The sequence below is a fragment of the Heptranchias perlo genome, chromosome 1, assembly GCF_035084215.1.
Source record: "Heptranchias perlo isolate sHepPer1 chromosome 1, sHepPer1.hap1, whole genome shotgun sequence".
NCBI lineage: Eukaryota > Metazoa > Chordata > Chondrichthyes > Hexanchiformes > Hexanchidae > Heptranchias > Heptranchias perlo.
The window spans coordinates 156,388,027-156,409,764 of NC_090325.1; the positions used below are offsets into that span (position 1 = coordinate 156,388,027).

The 21,738-nt window shown below is 45.9% G+C and overlaps 1 protein-coding gene across 2 annotated transcripts in view; it reads left to right on the forward strand.

The window, feature by feature from the left end:
- The first annotated feature begins 4,891 nt into the window (after window positions 1-4,891).
- The window catches only part of ctso (cathepsin O), a 71,406-nt gene continuing 54,559 nt past the window's right edge, over window positions 4,892-21,738 (forward strand). Inside the window, exons 1-2 of one of the 2 annotated variants that reach the window (XM_067992798.1) lie at window positions 4,892-5,274; window positions 6,719-6,836. In XM_067992798.1, the coding sequence (XP_067848899.1) occupies window positions 5,059-5,274; window positions 6,719-6,836 (334 nt within the window). In that variant the 5' untranslated portion in view covers window positions 4,892-5,058. The remainder of the gene's footprint in view (window positions 5,275-6,718; window positions 6,837-21,738) is intronic. The other variant, XM_067992787.1, reaches the window with a different exon arrangement.

Consider the following 21,738-nt stretch of genomic DNA (forward strand, 5'->3'; position numbering starts at 1 on the left):
TTTGTTAAAGGCAAATCGTGTTTAACTAACCTGATAAGAGTTTTTTGATGAGGCAACAGAAAGGGTAGATGAGGGCAATGCAGTTGATGTGGTGTATATGGATTTTCAAAAGGCGTTTGAGAAAGTGCCGCATGGTAGGCTTATCATCAAGATTGCGGCCCATCGAGTAAAGGGGGCAGTAGCAACATACATACAGAATTGGCTAAGGGACAGGAAACAGAAAGTAGTGGTGAACGGTTGTTTTTCGGACTGGAGGGAGGTGTACAGTGGTGTTCCCCAGGGGTCGGTGCTGGGACCACTGCTTTTCTTGATATATATTAATGACTTGGACTTTGGTGTACAGGGTCCAATTTCAAAATTTGCAGATGACACAAAACTTGGAAGGGCAGTAAACAGTGAGCAGGATAGTGATAGACTTCAAGAAGATATAGACAGGCTGGTGGCATGGGCGGACACATGGTAGATGAAATTTAATGCAGAAAAATGTGAAGTGATACATTTCAGTAGGAAGAACAAGGAGAGGCAATATAAACTAGAGGGCACAACTTTAAAAGGGGTACAGGAACAGAGAGATCTGGGTGTATATGTACACAAATAGTTGAAGGTGGCAGGGCAGATTGAGAAAGCGGTTTAAAAAGCATATAGGATCCTGGGCTTTATAAATAGAGGCATAGAGTACAAAAACAAGGAAGTCATGAAGTTTATAAAACACTGGTTCAGTCACAACTGGAGTATTGTGTCCGGTTCTGGGCACCGCACTTTAGGAAAGATGTGAAGGTCTTAGAGAGGGTGCAAAAGAGATTTACTAGAATGATTCCAGGGATGTGGGACTTTAGTTACGTGGATAGACTGGATAAGCTGGGATTGTTCTCCTTGGAACAGAGACGGTTGAGAGGAGATTTGATGGAGGTATTCAAAATCATGAAGGGTCCAGACAGAGTAGATAGAGAGAAACTGTTCCCATTGGCGGAAGGGTCAAGAACCAGAGGACATAGATTTAAGGTGATTGGCAAAATAACCAAAGGTGACATGAGGAAAAATCGTTTTGACACACCGAGTGGTTAGGATCTGGAATGCACTGCCCGAGGGGGTGGTGGAGGCAGATTCAATCATGGCCTTCAAAAGAGAACTGGATAAATACTTGAAAGGAAAAAAATTGCAGGTCTACGCGGATAGGGTGGGGGAGTGGGACTAGCTGGATTGCTCTTGCATAGAGCCGAGGTGGACTCGATGGGCCGAATGGCCTCCTTCCATGCTGTGACCTTTCTATAAATATAATGAAAAGCTCAGGCCCCTGTACAGATCCCTGGGAGACACCACTAGTCCCATCCTGCCAATTTGACTACATACCCATTATCCCTACTCTCTGTCTGCCACGTCCTAACCAATTCCCTATCCAAACCAATAGGTTGCCTCAAATTCCTTGCGTTCTCATTTTTGATAACAGTCTCTTGTGTGGAACCTTGCTGAATGCCTTCTGGAAGTCCACATAACTAACATCCATAGACATTCCCTTATCTACCATGTTAGTTACCTCATCAAAAAATTCAATTAGGTTCGTTAGACATGACTTACCCTTTACAAATCCTAATGTTATTAAAGATAGACAAATCTCCAGGACATGATGGTTTCCACCCCAGGGTATTAAAAGAAATAGGTGAGGAAATTGTTGATGCATTAGTCATGATAGTCCAAAACTCGCTCACTTCAGGAATTGTCCCGTTAGATTGGAAAATTGCCAATATCTCTCCACTATTTAAGAAGGGTAAGAGAGATAAACTAGGAAATTAGAGGCCTATTAGTCTACTGTCAGTTGTGAGGAAGTTATTCAAATCTGTTATTAGGGACAGAGTGACTGAGCATTGGACTGAGCTGATCAGAGAGAGCCAGCATGGATTTGTAAAGGTTAGGTTATGTCTAATGAACCTAGTTGAATTTTTTGAGGAGGTAACTAATGTGGTAGATAAGGGAGTGTCTACGGATGTTATTTAGATGGACTTCCACAAGGCATTTGACAAGATTCACATAAGAGACTGTTAACAAAAATGACTGTTAACCATCACGTCCTGGAGATTTGTCTATCTTTAATAACATTAGGATTTGTAAAGGGTAAGTCATGTCTAACGAACCTAGTTGAATTTTTCATTTCCACATTCACCTGAGGAAGGAGGAAGCCTCCGAAAAGCTTGTGAATTTCAAATAAAATTGCTGGACTATAACTTGGTGTTGTAAAATTGTTTACAATTGTCAACCCCAGTCCATCACCGGCATCTCCACATCAACAAAAATGAGAGCATATGAAATTGGAGGCAACCTATTGGCTTGGGTAGGGAATTGATTAGGAGGTAGGAGGCAGAGAGTAGGGACAATGGGTAGGTACTCAAATTGATGTGACTAGTGGTGTTCCCCAGGGGTCTGTACTGAGGCCTCAGCTTTTCACTATATTTATAAATGATTTGGATGAAGGAATAGAGAGCCATATATCTAAGTTTGCTGATGACACTAAGTTATGTGGCACAGTAAATAGTGTAAATGGGAGCAGAAAGTTGCAAAGGGCCATTGATAGAGTAGGTGAGTGGGCAAAACTGTGGCAGATGGAGTTTAAGGTGAGAAAGTGTGAGATTATCCATTTTGGACCTAAGGAAGATAGATCAGAGACTTTTCTAAATGGCAAGAAGCTAGGAACTGTGGATGAGCAGAGAGATTTAGGGGTCCAAGTACAGAAATCATTAAAAGCTAGTGGACAGGTACAAAACATAATGAAAAAAACTAATGTTGGCCTTTATCTCAATAGGGCTGGAATCCAAAGTGATGTTACAGCTGTACTGAGCTCTGGTTAGACCCCTTCAGGATTACTGCATTCAGTTCTGGGCACTGCACGTCAGGAAGGATATATTAGCCTTGGAGGGGGTACGGCGCGGATTCACCAGAATGATACCGGGGTTAAAAGGGTTCAATTATGAGGAATGGTTGCATAGACAAGGCTTGTATTCTCTTAAGTAAAGAAGATTAAGGGATGATCGAATTGAGGTGTTTAAGATGATTAAATGATTTGATCGGGTAAATAGAAAGAAATTATTTCCTCTGGTGGGAGAATCCAGAACAAGGGGGCATAACCTTAAAATTAGAGCTAGGCCATTCTTGGGTGATGTCAGAAAGCACTTCTTCACACAAAGGGTAGTGAAAATCTGGAACTCCCTCCCCCAAAAAACTGTTCAGGCTGGGTCAGTTGAAAATTTCAAAACTGAGATTGATAGATTTTTGTTAGGCAAGGGTATTAAGTGTTAGGGAATCAAGGCGGGTAGATGGAGTTAAGATACAGTTCAGCTATGATCTAATTGAATGGCGGAATAGGCTTGAGGGGCTGAAAGGCCTACTCCTGTTCCTATTAAGCTCCATTGTAGGACTTGAACACATAATCAGAGACTTCAGTGCCATAGTGAAGGAGTGCTGCATTTTCATGTGTGCTGTCTTTAGAATGAGATGTTAAACTTAGGCCCTATCTGCCTGATCAGCTGGATGTACTATTTGAAGAAGAGCAGGGCATTTCCCTCATGTCCAGGCCAACAATTATCTCTCAACACCACCACCAAAAAAACCCTGGTGATTTATCTCACTGCTGTTTGTGGAATCTTGTTATTTGCAAATTGGTTTCTGTTGCTCTCATAATAACAGTGACTACACTTCAAAAGTAATTCATTGACTGTGAAGCGTTTTGGACATCTTGGGGACGTGAAAGTTGGTTTGAATTGCAAGTTCTTTCTTTTATGGGATGGTGTTGGTGGTGGCAGTGGGTAGGGGAGGGTCACTTATTGAGGTGAGAGCAAATACTGAGACCCATCTCCTCATCTTAGGGAGTATCACCAAACTTTTTGCAACATCTTCAAATGGGTACAGTCCTACTCAATAAGTGAGCCTCAACCAGAGGCACCAAGCAGGGAAGAGAATAGATAGGATCAGATAGACTGAAGTATTAACTGCAGACTGAAAACAATGAAACTATATTGAGCAGCTCTGATGCCCGTTGCATAAAATAAATGTATAGATCATTAGCAATGCAGAGACATAATCTGCAGGATGGACCAGTGGCATCAGGATCAGGTAGGCCGCACTGCTGTAAATACATTTTAAATGAACTAGCATATTATTACTAACTTCATATCTAATGCCTCTTTTGAACACAAGATAACATTAGATATCCCCAACCCTGTCATCATGTAAGTCCCAAAATATACATTTGAATCAAGCTTAATCCCATCTAGTCCAAGTGACTCGCCGAAGATACTGGTTCTGCTATTTGCCCAGTCTTCATTTCTGAAGTCTGATTTGAAATATTCATGTAATATTTCTGAAAGAATATATTTGGTCTTTAACACTCCTACTTCTAACCTAGCTGTAAGTGTTTCTTGTGGATGACATCGTATGGGCTGCATATGAAAAGGCAGCTGGGTTCTTCCATAAACAAGCAATTCATTATTTTCTCTTCCTATAAAATTAATGATCCCTTATTAAAGTTCTTTAAGCGTACTGTTTATTTATTATCTGGGCTGGGGTAGAGAAAGCATTGGATGTGAAGGAATGTGTGGATCTGGGGAGCGTTAAGAACTGTTCCTTTCAAAATTTTGAGGATCATAGAATCTTACAGCACAGGAGACCATTTAGCTCATCATGCACGTCAGCTTTTTGAAAGAACTACCCAATTAGTTCCACTTCCCTGTTCTTTTCCCACCGCCCTGCAAATTTCTCCTTTTCAAGTATTTATCCAATTCCCTTTTGAAAGTTGCTTTGAATCTGCTTCCACCACCCTTTCAGGCAGTGTATTCCAGAGGAATTTAAGATTTGTTTTTAACAAAAGTGGGGGTAAATTAACATTGCAATTTAAGATCTGCTTCCGACTAACTAAAGTGGAAGTCTATCACAGTGAAAGTGAAAGCAACGGATGTTGTTGGGATCTGTAGCTCGGGGTCCGGATGTCAGTTGGGACAGGAGGAGTAACCTGACTGGCACTCAGGGTCCATCCGGCTTTTTGTCTGCGTTCGGCTCCCCAAATCCGGCACGATGCTTCGGGCATTCCTGCTCCTGTGCTTCTCCGCCGCCCAGCTCGCTTTCCCCGAACGTGTGCGGGGGCTGCTTCATTGCCAGCAGCCGGGGAACAGGAGCCGAGAGGCGGCTGCCGGTCACACGAAAAACCTCTTCCAGCGGTTTGTAGCGAAACAAAACCGAAGCTACGCGGCAGGGACCCCCCAGTTCATTCACAAATACCAAGCGTTTCAGGTACAGTATCGGGCCACCGTCTGGTGTATTGTCTCCCCCGGCTCTCGCATCTTTGTGTACAGCGTTATACAGTTGCCAAAGTCAGACCGTAACTGGGAATCTGATGCCTGTTCTTAATGAACTGTGATGTAGATTGCAAGCCCCTTGAAATGCAAGATCTTGTTTAAGTAACTGTTCAAAACAATGGGGGGAAATTAAAGGGGGGCTGGCACTGGCAGTGAATGAACAGATTTGCTTGGGATATTATGGATCTGGCAATATTCGCTTTTGTTAATTATGATTTCTCCCCCCCCTCCCCCCGACCTTAACACAAACTTTTGGATATCCATTCGGTGTTGCACGTCACTTTTCAAAATGGGGATATTTAAAACTATGTTGCATTCTCACTTTTACCCCTTCAGGCGAATAATCTACTCCATCAATGATAGATTAGATGTCTTCAGCGCATTTAGACAAATATTCAAAAGACAGAAAATGAATTCTGTGAATGAAAAAGGTGAAATAAAAGAAAAGAATCGAATAAGAATCGAGGATTAGGAACAAATGAAAACGTTTCAATGGGAAGTGAAACCGATAAAGGAAATATGTTTTTGAAGAAAAATAAATACAGTAAAAAGACTAAAGTAGAAGAATGAAGTGAGGAAAAATAACATCTGAAAACATTTTAAAAAGGAAATGGCCCAAGCGAAGAAAACATTATTGTGACTAAAAAGCTAGGGAGAAACAAGGAAACAAAAACAAACACTGGGGTCATATTCCGGATCATAATTAGTTTCGGGACCATAGAAATTATAGTCCATTCGGCCCAACTGGTCAATTCTGGCATTTGAGCTCTACAGGAGTATCCACCCTACATGATCTAGCTCTATCAGCATTTCCTTCTATGCCTTTCTCCCTCGTACTTATCTAGCTTCCCCTTAAATGCATGTTACATTGTCAATGTTATTTTAGTAATTAATGTTTTAAGTATGTTGTGCAGAGTTTTTGAGTTAATTTTTGTTTGTTTCATACATGTTAGATTGAAATTAGTGTTGGTTGAATCTGTACTGCCGATTTCAGTTTTGCCAAGTCTCACTCATTGGAAGTGAAACACACTTATTTTGGTTTAGAAGAATCATATTTTCACGCATGCCCTTTTTGAAAAGAAACAACACTCCATTTATAATCTCACATTTAGAATTTCCTTGACATTGCCGGCATACAAACTATGATCAGTTGAAAACTAAAAAACTCATCACGTGTCGCTAATACAGCCCAATCATTTTAATGACCAAAGTTAATCACTTTTAGCTGCTTTTTCAAAAAAGGGAAATAGCATTTGTTCATAAATTTCGGTAAGTTTATTCCTAAATGGAATATGGAAAGCAGCAATATTTTAAAATTGTTCCATTTCTGAAACTTGATTATGAAAAAAAACATTTTTTATATTTTCATATATTCTCAGGAAAACATACAAAGACATTATACTTTGAATCTTATTTCTTCAAACTTGTCGAATGAAAGAGGCACCGCTATTTATGGAATCAACCAATTTTCTGATTTGTCCCCTGAAGAATTCAGAGGTAATGTCTTGTAATATTTCAATACACAGCCAACCTATTAACATTAAATCAAAAGCAAAATACTGTTCTGATGCAGGGTCATCAACCTGAAATGTTAACTCTGTTTCTTTCTCCACAGGTACTGCCTGACTTGCTGAGTATTTCCAGCATTTTCTGTTTTTATTTCTATTAACATTAAAGCTAATTATTGTGCTCGGACAACAACTTAATACATTTTGAATGATTAAAGTTGAATGTGCCATTGACAAGTTAAGCTTCGACAAAATTAATGTCAAGTTAGGAAACTAATGTTGCATGTTGTGTTATGATGGAGGGATGCCCAATGCAAAAAAGTAATGAAGCACTCAGTGCAAAACCCTAGAGTGGTAGTAGAAGCATAAAAAAGCAGGCCAGTTTCACTGTACCTGCAGTTTTCCATCTCAACAATTGCAGGAGCACATTGGCTTTTCTCCACATATTACCCCGACACCTGGCTAAAATTAGTCATTTGAGAAATTGCAGCAAAGCCACTCAGCTTTGCTGCACTAGTTTGTTGTACCATCGGACCACTATGGGAAAGATTTCCTCTTTGGTTTTGATTTTGGTATAAATAAAGAACAAAGGAAATCTAAGACTGCTGCACCCCTCCCACACCCCCCACCCTGAGGTTAATGTTGCTCTTAATTCTCCCCAAATCATCATCACTAGTTGATGGTATGTGTAAAGGAGAATGTATACTACTTGTGCATGGAGCACTAGATGGTGCGAGATAACTATATTCTGTCTTGCTTTCAAGCACTCTTTTTCTTTGCTAGACAATGCTAAGCTGGGAACAATGTCCTCGCAGGGAGGTTCGCTAGTGCTGTGGGGGGGGGGTTTCCAATTAATTTGGTGCCCATCCCCCTGCCATTGGAAAGGAGAAACAAGGTGCACAAAGGATTGGGAGAAACATATAGCACTAGAGTAAGAAACAGTGCGGGATTAGATGGGAACGGACTAAGAGAAAATACAGAAAGGTCTAAGATAGGTTTACAGTGCATGTGTGTTAACACACGCAGTGTGGTAAACAAGGTTGTTGAGCTGCAGGCGCAAATAGCCACATGAATATGATGTCATGGCGATAATGGAGACCTGGCTCAAAGAAGGGCAGGGTTGGGTACTAAATATTCCTGGATACAAGGGGGAAAAAATTGGATAAGGGCGATCCGCACTACCACCCCGCACCCAGTGGACCCTACGCAGGCAGCACGTGAACTTTGTGCTGCCTGCTACTTACCATGAAATCTCTGTGCAGCAAGCGCAGCCCTCGCTGCTGAGAGGCTGCACGGAGAATGAGGAAGTTGGAAATGGGGCGTGGACAGCGCACGTCATCAGCTGCCTGCACTACTTAAAGGTGCAGGCACATTTCCAATGGCAGATACACAGCCAAGGAGGAGAAGGAGAATGGCATCATGAGTAGCTGCACCAGCAAGAGAGCGGGCACCAAGATTCTCTGACGATGCTCTGGAGGCCCGGGTGGAAGGTGTGGACCAGAAGAGGGCAGCCATGTACCTGCATGGTGGCCGGAGACCGTCTAGACTACAGCTGCATAGGCATTGGCAGGCTGTGGCGCAGAATGTGAATGCGAGGAGCATTGCACCATGCACGTGGGTGCAGTGCCGGAAGAAGTTTAATGACTTGACACGAGTGGTCAAGGTGAGTGAATGCAAGTGTCAAATGGCACATCCTACCAACTGCACCACTGCTCCATGCACGACACCTCCCGTCACCCACCCATCAACAAACACTGACATCCATACGCAATGCTGCATCTCACCCGCACATAATACCACACTTGCAGGCCACACAACCACCACTCACAGGTCACACAAACTGGCAGCTATTCGATCATGACAGGCACATCACCCACACACCTTGCAGGACACTCACTGACACACTGTCCTCTATCTTGCAGGAGAAGGTGGCGTATAACACCCGGCAGCAGGAGGGACCTGAGGCTGGACGGGCATGTTTACACATTCTCACCCCTCTAGAGGAGACGGTGCTGCGGATCATTGGGCGGGCCGTCACTGCAGCCGTTACAACGTGCAGCGCTGGAGGTCCCGGTCAAGGGGTGGGGGGTCTCTGCATATCTAATGATCTTTCTCCTTTTCCACATCTCCCTCCTCCCATAATCTTTTCTGACTCATGTGCTGCACACGCTGCCAGACGCACCTCTCCCCACTCCACAATTCAAACTGTTTCCCTTTGTCATTGCAGATACCCAAGAACACTTGATGGCACCCAAAGAGGAGGGGGAGGAGGGGGACACTGAACCCACACCGTCACTCAATCTGACACTCGCTTCCACCAGCTCAGAGACTGACACTGCGTGTCTTTTAGAGGCTAGGTTAGAGGAGGGATCTGCACGTGGTGAGACACCGAGCACAAGTGCGCAGGAGCCGGGGCGGAGGGAACGGATACCACAGGTGCCAGCTCGCTGCAGGGCGAGGTCGCTCACTAGTTCTGCCCCAGAGGAGTCAGATGAGGACTTCGATGGGCCAGGCTACAGAAGACGGCTGATGGGCGTACACTAACAAATGCCTGGGGCACTGGAAAGTCTGCCAGAAAGCCGGCGCACATTGAGAAGGGACATGGAGGAGTCCAGCTCCAACTTGGCGCAGGGCTTTGTGCAGAGCTTGGAGCCCATCCTTTCCAACATGGTCACCTCCATCAGAGCACCTGTGGAACCCACCATGATGCAGCGTCTGATGACTGATGTCACAGCATCCATTGCAGCACAAACATCTGCCATCCAAGGTCTGACTGCTGCATTTGCAGCTCAGACTGCTGCTTCCGTGGCTCTGGGGACACTGGAACAGGGCTTCCAGGGCGTCACAGCACTCCAGCAATCCGATCTCCAGCCGATCACTAGGAGTGCTGAGGCGCCATCCCGGGAGAGTGGCAGTGGCGCCATAGCTGTCGGACCTGCTGTCCTCTCTCAGGACAACAGCATTCCTGCTCCCACCCCTGCCACTCTGCCAGTGCCCTGTTGTTGCCTGTCAGCCAGCCAGGCCAGACTGCTGCAGCCCATGCTGAGATGGTGCAGTCTGAAGCCAGGCCCTCCCGGCCCAGAGCTGGTCAAGGTCGTCCTCGAAGACCATCTGGACAGTCTTCCATTGAAAGCCAGCAACCTCCCACCACCCATGCTCCAGCCACTGGGGAAGCACCTCGTAGGAGCACTAGGAAAGGTAAAGGCACATGAACAACAGGCACTAAGGGAATGCAGAAGGCTGAATAGTTCTGGTTTGTTTGCATGTTTTCATTTTTTCATCCATAAATGAGAGTTTGATTTGGCATTTCGTGGTGGTTTTTATTCATGCAATGAGCTGAGAGGGACACCAATGATGGAGGGCGATTTGATTGTCTTGTGGGAGGGGAAAGGTGGGGAATGTAGGACTGTTGGTGAGTTGGGGGATGTAGTTCCAATTATTGATAGCGGGCATGGATCAGGCGAGCACGCACAGCCCTTGCAGACAAGGCGTGTGGTTCCTGCTGCACCCTTGCATCTTCCTCCGCCTCCTCTTCCGGCTCCATAGGAACATAGGAACAGGAGTAGGCCATTCAGCCCCTCGAGCCCATTCCGCCATTTGATAAGATCAAGGCTGATCTGTGATCTAACTCCATATACCTGCCTTTGGCCCATATCCCTTAATACCTTTGGTTGCCAAAAAGCTATCTATCTCAGATTTAAAATTAGCAATTGAGCTAGCATCAGTCGCCTTTTGTGGAAGAAAGTTCCAAACTTCTACCACCCTTTGTGTGCAGAAGTGTTTTCTAATCTCATTCCTGAAAGGTCTGGCTCTAATTTTTAGACTGTGCCCCCTACTCCTAGAATCCCCAACCAGCGGAAATAGTTTCCCTCTATCCACCCTATCTGTTCCCCTTAATATAACCTTCAAAACTCTAGAGAATATAACCCCAATTTGTGTAATCTCTCCTCGTAACTTAATCCTTGAAGTCCGAGTATCATTCTAGTAAACCCAAGCTGCACTCCCTCCAAGGCCAATATGTCCTTCCGAAGGTGCGGTGCCCAGAACTGCTCACAGTACTCCAGGTGCGGTCTAACCAGGGTTTTGTATAGCTGCAGCATAACTTCTGCCCCCTTGTACTCTAGTCCTCTAGATATAAAGGCCAGCATTCCATTAGCCTTATTGATTATTTTCTGCACCTGTTCATGACACTTCAATGATCTATGTACCTGAACCCCGAGGTTCCTTTGGACATCCACTGTTTTTAACTTTTTACCATTCACAAAGTATCCTGTTCTATCCTTTTTTGGTCCAAAGTGGATGACCTCACATTTGCCTACATTGAATTCCATTTGCCACAGTTTTGCCCATTCACCTAATCTATCAATATCCCTTTCTAATTTTATGTTTTCATCGACACTGCTCACAATGCCACCAATCTTTGTGTCATCGGCAAACTTAGATATGAGACTTTCTATGCCTTCATCTAAATCGTTAATAAATATTGTGAATAATTGAGGCCCCAAGACAGACCCCTGCGGGACTCCACTGGTCACATCCTGACAATGTGAGTAACTATCCATTATCCCTACTCTCTGTCGCCTTTCGCTCAGCCAACTTCCTAACCAAGTCCGTACTTTTCCCTCGATTCCATGGGCTTCTATCTTAGCTAACAGTCTCTTATGTGGGACCTTATCAAATGCCTTCTGGAAGTCCATATAAATAACATCCATTGACATTCCCCTGTCCACTACTTTAGTCATCTCTTCAAAAAATTCAATCAGGTTTGTCAGGCACGACCTACCTTTCACAAATCCATGCTGGCTCTCTCTGATTAACTGAAAATTCTCGAGGTGTTCAGTCAGCCTAAACTTAATTATAGACTCCAGCATTTTCCCCACAACAGATGTTGGACTAACTGGTCTATAATTCCTGGTTTCTATCTCTCTCCTTTCTTAAAAAACAGAGTGACATGTGCAATTTTCCAATCTAGAGGGACAGTTCCTGAATCTAGAGAACTTTGAAAGATTATAGTTCGGGCATCCGCAATGTGCTCACCTACTTCCTTTAAAACCCTGGGATGGAAACCATCTGGTCTGGGGGATTTGTCACTCTTTAGTACTGTTATTTTCTTCATTACTGTTGCTTTACTTATGTTAATTTTATTGAGTCCCTGTCCCCGATTCAATATTAGTTTTCTTGGGATTTCCTCTTTTTCTACTGTAAATACTGACGCAAAGTAATTATTCAACATGTCTGCCATTTCCCCATTGTCAATGACAATATCCCCACTTTCAGTTTTTAAGGGGCCAACACTGGTCCTGACCACCCTCTTTTTCCTAATATAACTATAAAAGTTCTTCGTATTGGTTTTGATATCCCTTGCAAGTTTCTTTTCATGCTCTCTTTTTGTAGCTCTTACTACCTGTTTTGTGACCCTTTGTTGATCTTTGTATCTTTCCCATTCGCCAGGATCTGTGCCATTTTTTGCCTTTTTGTATGCCCATTCCTTATGTCTTATACTGTTCCTTACCTCTTTAGTTGCCCGTGGCTGTTTTTGTTGGCAAGTAGAGTTCTTGCCCCTCAGGGGTATAAACCGGTTCTGTATCACATTAAATGTTTCTTTAAACATTTCCCACTGATCATCAGTCGTTTTACCCATTAACAGATTTGCCCAGTTTACTGTGGACAGTCTCTGTCTTATCCCATTGAAGTCGGCCTTACCCAAGTCTAGAATCTTCACAGCTGATTCACTTTTTTCCCTTTCAAACACTACATTGAACTCGATCATGTTATGATCGCTATTGGATAGATGTTCACGCACAGTTAAGCTGTTAACTAAATCTGATTCATTACTCATTACTAAATCTAGTATGGCTTGCCCCCTTGTTGCCTCTAGGACATACTGCTGTAGAAAACTATCCCGGACACACTCAAGAAATTCACTACCTTTCTGACAGTTGCTAGTCTGCTTTTTCCAATCTATGTGAAGGTTAAAGTCCCCCCATTAAGATGACTATGCCTTTGTTACACGCTTGTCTAATCTCTACATTTATACAATCTAGCACTTCAGAGCTGCTGCCAGGGGTCTGATGCACAACTCCCACTATAGTCTTAGATCCTTTCCTATTTCTCAATTCAACCCATAAGGCCTCTGTTGGCTGCTTACCTCTCGTTATATCCTCCTTTATCATTGAAGTGATTTCATCTCTAATCACTAAGGCTACTCCTCCCCCTCTTCCATTTTCTCTATCTCTCCTGTAGACCTTATAACCTGATATATTTAGTTCCCAATCCTGACCATCCTGCAGTAATAGCTATCATGTCATATCCTCCAATTTCAATATGTGCCTGTAGTTCATTTAATTTATTCCTTATACTCCGTGCATTTGTATATAGAACTCTTAGTTGGGCCACACACCCTAGTCTGTCCTTCAGCTTTGTCGCTGGGTTAATCACTTTACACCTTCTAGTTTTCACTTGATCTGCTGCTCTACGCTTCCCCTGGGTCCTCCCCTCTCTTGCTGTTTTCAACTTTACTCCCTTCTGTCACCCCGCTCAGGTTCCCATCCCTCTGCCACTGCAGTTTAAACCCTTCCCAACAGCAGTAGCAAACCCCCCTGCAAGGATATTAGTCCCGGATCTGTTGAGGTGCAACCCGTCCGGCTTGTACAGGTCCCCACAATCGGTCCCAATTCCTCAGGAATCTAAATCTCTCCCTCCTGCACCAACCCTCCAACCACGCATTCATCCTGTCTATTCTCCTATTCCTATACTCACTGACACGTGGCACTGGGAGTAATCCTGAGATTACTACCCTTGAGATCCTGCTTTTTAACTTATTTCCTAACTCCTTATATTCTGCTTGCAGGTCCTCATCCCTCTTTTTACTTATGTCGTTGGTACCGAAATGTACCACGATCTCTTGCTGTTCACCTTCCCCCTTCAGAATGTCCTGCAGCCGCTCAGTGACATCCATGACCCTGGCACCATGGAGGCAACATACCATCCTGGAATCACGTTTGCGGCCGCAGAAACACCTGTCTGCTCCCCTAACTATAGAATCCCCTATCACTATTGCTCTCTCGACCTTTCTCCTCCCCCCCCGTACAGCTGAGCCACCCATGGTGCTCGGGTCTTGGCTCTGGCTGCACTCCCCAGAGGAACCCTCTCCCCCACCAGTACCCAGAACTGAATACTGGTTGGAGAGTGAGATGCCCTCAGGGGACTCCTGCACTACCTGCCTGGTCCTCCTTGTCTGTCTGGCTGTCACCCAGTCCCTCTCTGCCTGCACTCTCTTAATCTGCGAGGTGACCACCTCCTGAAACGTGCTATCCATGAAACTCTCAGCCTCGTGGATGCACTGCAGTGACTCCAGCTGCTGCTCAAAGTCCGAAACCCGGAGCTCGAGTTCCACCAGCTGACGACACTTCCTGCACATGTTGTTGTCCAGGACATGGGAAGCGTCCTGGAGTTCCCACATGGCACAGGTCGTGCATTCCATGGGTCTGAGCTGCCCTGCCATGCCGTAATTTATTAGATTAACTTAAACCAAGCAAAAAAAATTAAGCCTTAAATACAGCTTCCTGAGGAATTGGGACCAATTCTGGGGAAGGTGGGACCTCCTCCTGCTCCTCCTCAGCCTCTTCCTCCTCCTGCTCCTCAGCCTCTTCCTTCTCAGCCTCCTCCTCCTCCACCTCTGGCTCAGGATCTTCTGCAGTCATTGGTGGCAAAGGCTGGTCCCTCATGATGGCGAGGGTGTGCAGCATGCAGCAGACCACCACAAATCTGCCCACCCGCTCAGGGGAGTACTGCAGGGCTCCTCCAGACCAGTCTAGGCAGTGGAAGCGTTGTTTGAGGAGGCCTATGATGTGCTCCATGATGTTACGTGCGGCAGCATGGCTCTCATTATAGGTCCACTGTGCACGTGTGTGTGGATTCCTGACTGGTGTCATGAGCCATGTCGTGAGGGATAGCCCTTGTCGCCCAGTATCCAGCCTTTGATTTGCCGAGTTGGATGAAAGATAGCTGGCACGTTAGACTGCCACATGACGAAGGCATCGTGACTGCTCCCAGGGTAGCGGGCATCAACCTCCATGATTCGATGCCTGGTGGTTGCACACCAGCTGCACATTGAGGGATTGGAGCCCTTTCGGTTGACGAAGACAGCCGAGTTGATGTGCGGGGCCCGCAGGGCAATATGCGTGCAGTCCGTGGCACCCTGCACCATAGGGAAGCCGGCAATGTGGGCAAACCCCTGTGCTCGCTCATTCTGACTGTCTCTGTCGAGAGGGAACATGATAAACCTGTTCCTCATTTGGTACAGTGCGTCTGTGGCCTCCCTTATGCAGCAGTGCACTGCCTACTGCGAGATGTTGCACATGTCACCAGCAGGGGCCTGAAATGCTCCTGAGCCGTAGAAATCCAGCGCCACGATGACTTTCACAGCCACAGGTAATGCTGTCCTCGCCCTGCTCTGAGGCTGCAGTTGTGGCCGCACCAGTTGACAGATCTCAGTGACAGCTTCCTTGTTGAACCTCAGGCGTCGGATGCAATCCTCCTTGGTCATGTTGAGGTAAGAGAATTGATCCCTGATGGCCCTCATTGGGTAGGGACTCCTGCTCAGTGCCCTGCGCCTCCTCGTCCTCCATCTCCTCGCAGCTTGACCTGCTGGGCGTAGCCTCTCTGCATGCTCCCAGTCATGCTCAATGCCCAGTGGGAGCCCTAGCAGACCTCCCTTGGTTGGCAGGAATGTTGTTCCACCGGGGTTGTAACTTTCTGACCCGTAAGGCAGTACCTGCCAAAGCTCTCTCAAAAGTAGTGTAGGAACTCTCAATAAGAATAGGGAGCTTCAAAAAACACTTCCTACTCCTCCAGCAGCCAGAAGCAATAATCCAGCAACTAACCTGCAACACCTGCATGGGATACAGATGGGGGGTCCTTCAGGCTTCAGGTACTGTAAGAAACGTTTAGATCGTCGGAGATAAGACAGTGCGATGAATTGAGCGTTAAGGTCCAAAATTGTGTGCATCACTTTAAATCAGCGTTGCACATTGATTGCAGCCATTTTCTCCCTACTTTACATGCTTCCAGCGTTCGGATGTGCTAACTCCTATACCAAGATGACGTCTGGCGCACGTCATGCAGGAAACGTGCGTGCGCATCCAAGACGCCATCTTTGATGTCGGAGGGGCCATGTAGCGCCGAAACAACGGGCATTACATGGCCCAATTTAGCACCCAAGGTGTTCAGTTCATCCACCTTATTCGCAAGACTCCTTGCATTAAAATAGATGCCATCCAGCCTTGCCCTCACATATTTGCCCTGTCTTCCAAGCTGACTTGTTTTTTTCCTCTATATTTGGCTGCACATCACCCCCTATTGTAGCTCCACTCTGTATCCCATCCCCCTGCCAAGTTAGTTTAAACCCCCCCCCAACAGTGCTAGCAAACCTCCCCGCAAGGATATTTGTCCCGCTCTGGTTCAGGTGCAACCCGTCCGACTTGTACAAGTCCCACCTTCCCCAGAAGCAGGCCCAGTGATCCAGGAAACTGAAACCCTCCCTCCTGCACCAACTCTTTAGCCACGCATTCATCTGTTCTATCCTCCTATTTCTATACTCACTAGCCCGTGGCACTGGGAGTAATCCAGAGATTACAACCTTTGAGGTCCTGCTCTTTAATCTGCTACCTAGCTCCCTAAATTCTTGATGCAGGACCTCATCTCCCTTCCTACCTATGTCGTTGGTCCCAATGTGGACCACGACCTCTGCCTGCTCACCCTCCCCCTTGAGAATGCCCTGTAGCCGCTCAGTGACATCCATGACCCTGGCACCAGGGAGGCAACAAACCATCCTGGAGTCACGTTTATGGCCACAGAAACGCCTGTCTGTTCCCCTTACGATAGAATCCCCTACCACTATAGCTCTTCCACTCTTTTTCCTCCCAGCCTGTGCAGCAGAGCTACCCCTGGTGCCAGGAAGTTGGCTGCTGCTGCCTTCCCCTGATAAGTCATCCCCCTCAACAATATCCAAAGCGGTATATTTGTTTGAGAGGGGGACGGCCACAGGGGACCCCTGCACTGCCTGCCTGCTCTTGTTACTCTGCCTGGTGGTCACCCAATTACTTCCTGCCTGTACAACCTTTACCTGCGGTGTGACCACTTCACTAAACGTGCTATCCACGATGTTCTCAGCATCGCGAATGCTCCTTAATGAATCCATCCGCAGCTCCAGTGCCGCAATGCGGTTTGTCAGTAGCTGCAGCTGGATACATTTCCCGCACACATGGTCGTCAGGGACACCGGAAGGGTCCCTGATTTCCCACATAGAGCAGGAAGAGCATAACACGGGGCTGGGCTGTCCTGACATGACTTACCCTTTAACTAATTAATTCAAATTAAATGAATCCCACCAATTTCACTTCAATTAAAAAGGTATACTCAAGGGCCCTTGCTGAACAGCAGTCCCCCACTACACAACAGAGACCAGAGAATCCACAAACTCTAACCTTAGACAAATTCAGCAGGAAAATACTCACCAGCCAATCACTTACCTCTTCCTTGGTGACGTCCCACTTGGATTACTTTTTGCTTCTTATTTATCTTAGGTCCAGGAGTTAAGTCCCTGTGATGTCGCACAGTAGTTGTCTCTCGGTGCAGGTCTGCTGCTGCTTTTATTCCACAATCTCAGTCTTCTACTCTCAGGTCCACTACCGCTCTGCAGGAAAAGTTTGGAAAAGCAAGGCAAAGCAGCACCTCCTTCCCCCACTTCACCGAACTCCCACACTTACCGAACTCTCAGCACACTGTGTAATATCCGCACACCGCAGATGTAGGAGGGGTTCTAAATGAATTTTTTGCATCTGTTTTCACCATGGAGAAGGACGATGTAGACATAGAAATACGGCAGGGGGACTGTGATATACTCGAACATATTAACATTGAGCGGGAGGAGGTATTGGCGGTTTTAGCAGGCCTAAAAATGGATAAATCCCCAGGCCCGGACGAAATGTATCCCAGGCTACTGTGTGAGGCAAAGGAGGAGATTGCGGGGGCTCTGACACATATATTCAGAACCTCTCTGGCCACAGGGGATGTGCCAGAGGACTGGAGAACCGCTAATGTAATACCATTATTCAAGAAGGGGAGTAGGGAAAAACCGGGGAACTACAGGCCAGTGAGCCTAACATCAGTGGTAGGAAAATTATTGGAAAAAATTCTGAAGGGCAAAATTAGTCTCCACTTGGAGAAGCAAGGATTAATCAGGGATAGTCAACATGGCTTTGTCAAGGGAAGATCATGTCTGACTAATTTGATTGAATTTTTTGAGGGGGTGACTAGGTGTGTGGATGAGGGTAATGCAGTGGATGTGGTATACATGGATTTCAGTAAGGCCTTCGATAAAGTCCCCCACAGGAGACTGGTCAAGAAGGTACGAGCCCATGGAATCCAGGGTGCCTTGGCACTTTGGATACAAAACTGGCTTAGTGGCAGAAGGCAGAGGGTGATGGTCGAAGGTTGTTTTTGTGACTGGAAGCCTGTGGCCAGTGGGGTACCACAGGGATCTGTGCTGGGTCCCTTGCTGTTTGTGGTCTACATTAATGACTTGGATATGAATGTAAAAGGTATGATCAGTAAGTTCGCTGATGATACAAAGATTGGTAGGGTGGTAAATAGTGAGGAGGATAGCCTCAGTCTGCAGGACGATATAGATGGGTTGGTCAGATGGGCGGAACAGTGGCAAATGGAATTTAACCCGGATAAGTGCGAGGTGATGCACTTTGGAGGGACTAACAAGGCAAGGGAATACACAATGAATGGGAGGACCCTAGGCAAGACAGAGGGTCAGAGGGATCTTGGTGTGCAAGTTCACAGATTCCTGAAGGCGGCGGAACAGGTAGATAAGGTGGTAAAGAAGGCATATGGGATACTTGCCTTTATTAGCCGAGGCATAGAATATAAGAGCAAGGAGGTTATGATGGAGCTGTATAAAACACTGGTTAGGCCACAGCTGGAGTACTGTGTGCAGTTCTGGTCGCCACACTACAGGAAGGATGTGATCGCTTTGGAGAGGGTGCAGAGGAGATTCACCAGGATGTTACCAGGGCTGGAGCGCTTCAGCTATGAAGAGAGACTGGGAAGATTGGGTTTGTTTTCCTTGGAGCAGAGGAGGCTGAGGGGGGACATGATTGAGGTGTACAAAATTATGAGGGGCACAGATAGGATGGATACTAAGGAGCTTTTTCCCTTCGTTGAGGGTTCTATAACAAGGGGACATAGATTCAAGGTAAAAGGCGGGAGGTTTAGAGGGGATTTGAGAAAGAACTTTTTCACCCAGAGGGTGGTTGGAGTCTGGAACTCACTGTCTGAAAGGGTTGTGGAGGCAGGAACCCTCACAACATTCAAGAAGCATTTGGATGAGCACTTGAAATGCCATAGCATACAAGGCTACGGACCAAATGCTGGAATATGGGATTAGAGTAGACAGGGCTGATGGCCGGCGCGGACACGATGGGCCGAAGGGCCTCTATCCGTGCTGTATAACTCTATGACTCTATGACTCTATGAAAGATAGGGAAGGAAGAAAAGAAGAAAAGAGGGGGGATGGAGGTGGCAGTATTGATTAAAGAGAATATTGCAGTGCTGGAGAGAGAGGATGTCATTGAGGGGTCAAGGACAGAATCTATTTGGTTTGAGTTAAGAAACAATAGAGGTGCCATTAAACTACTGGGTGTATTGTATATAGAGTAGTGATAATGGGGGACTTCAAATATCCTAATATAGACTGGAATAGTAATAATGTAAAGGGCAAAGAGGGGGAGGAAGTTTTTGTGTGTGTTCAGGAGAACTTTCTTAACCAGTACGTTTCCAGCCCAACGAGAAAGGAGGCATTGCTGGACTTGGTTCTGGGGAATGAGGTGAGTCAAGTGGAGCAGTGTCACTGGGGGAACCTTTAGGGAACAGCGATAATGGTATCATAAGCTATGGATTAGTTATGGAAAAGGACAAGGAGCACTCTAGAGTAAAAATACTCAATTGGAGGAGGACCAATTTTAATGGGATGAGAACGGATCTGGCCCGGGTAAATTGGAATCAAAGATTGGCAGGGAAAACTGTAATTGAACAGTGGGCAGCCTTTAAAGAGGAGATGGTTCGGGTACAGTCTCGGTACATTCCCACGAGGGGGAAAGGTAGGGCAACTAAAGCCAGAGCTCCCTGGATGACGAAAGAGATAGAGAGTAAGATGAAGCAGAAAAAAGGGGGCGTATGACAGATATCAGTTGACAATACAAGGATCAGGCTGAATATAGAAAGTTCAGAGGGGAAGTGAAAAAGGAAATAAGAGGGGCAAGAGAGAGTATAAAAATAGACTGGTGGCTAACATAAAAGGGAAACCAAAAGTCTTCTATAAGCATATAAACAGTAAACGGGTAGTAAGAAGAGGGGTGGGGCTGATTAGGGACCAAAAAGGAGATCTACGGATGGAGGCAGAGGGCATGGCTAAGGTACTAAATGATTACGTTTATCTTTACCAAGGAAGAAGATGCTGCCAGAGTCACAGTAACAGAAGAGGTAGTTGAGATATTGGATAGACTAAAAATTGAAAAAGAGGAGGTGCTGGGAGGCTAGCTATACTTAAAGTAGATAAATCACCTGGTCGGGATGGGATGCATCCTAGGTTGCTGAGGGAAGTAAGGATGGGAAATGTGGAGGTACTGGTCATAATCTTCCAATTATCCTTGGATACGGGGGTGGTGCCAGAGGACTGGAGAATTGCAAATGATACACAGTTGTTCAAAAAAGGGTGTAAGGATAAACCCAGCAACTACAGACCAGTCAGTTTAACCTCAGTGGCGGAGAAACTTTTAGAAACGATAATCTGGGACAAAATTAACAGTCACTTGGACGAGTGGCGATTAAATAAGGAAAGCCAGCACAGATTTGTTAAAGGCAAATCATGTTTAATAACTTGATTGAGTTTTCTGATGAGGTAACACAGAGGGTCGATAGGGGCAAGGTAGTTGATGTGGTGTATATAGGCTTCCCAAAGGCGTTTGATAAAGTGCTACATAATAGGCTTGTCATCAGAATTGAAACTCATGGAATAAAAGGGGCAGTGGCAGCATGGATACGAAATTGATGAAGTGACAGGAAACAGAGGGTAGTGGTGAACGGTTGTTTTTCGGACTGGAGGGAGGTGTACAGTGGTGTTCCCCAGGTGTTGGTACTAGGACCACTGCTTTTTTTAATATATACTAATGACTTGGACTTGGGTGTGCAGGGCACAATTTCAAAATTTGATGATGACACAAAACTTTGAAGTGTAGTGAACAGTGAGGAGGATAGTGGTAGACTTCGAGAGGATATAGACAGGCTGGTGGAATGAGAGGACTCGTGGCAGATGAAAATTAATGCAGAAAAGTGCGAAGTGATACATTTTGGTAGAAAGAGCAAAGAGAGGCAATACAGCGACAGGTAAGGAGATGCTGCTCGGCCCAGCTGGGAGCAGCTCGGCATGAAGGAGGCTGCAGATGTCTGCGACTACCTGGCAACTGACTCTGAGCCTCCATATGCACTGCCCCTCAGAGAGGTCCAGGAAGCTGAGCTTCGGTCTGTAGACCCTGTTGCGAGGGTAGTGCCTCCTGCGACGTCGCTCTCTCTGTTGTCCTCTGTGCTGTTGTGCAGGTGCCTGTGGCGCAGCACTGTGTTGTGGAGCTCCACATGGCGGTGGTGGACACCGTGCCTGGTGAGACTGGTGATGTTGCTCGTCCTCAGATGTAGTGGTGATTGCAGCCATGGCGCCCCCCCATCCTGACGGTGTGAGTTTGAACGGGTCCGCAAAGTAGTTAAATATGTTTGAATAGCAGAGTTTTGGGTGGAAAGTGAGAATTTTGAATTAAAACACAAAGGTC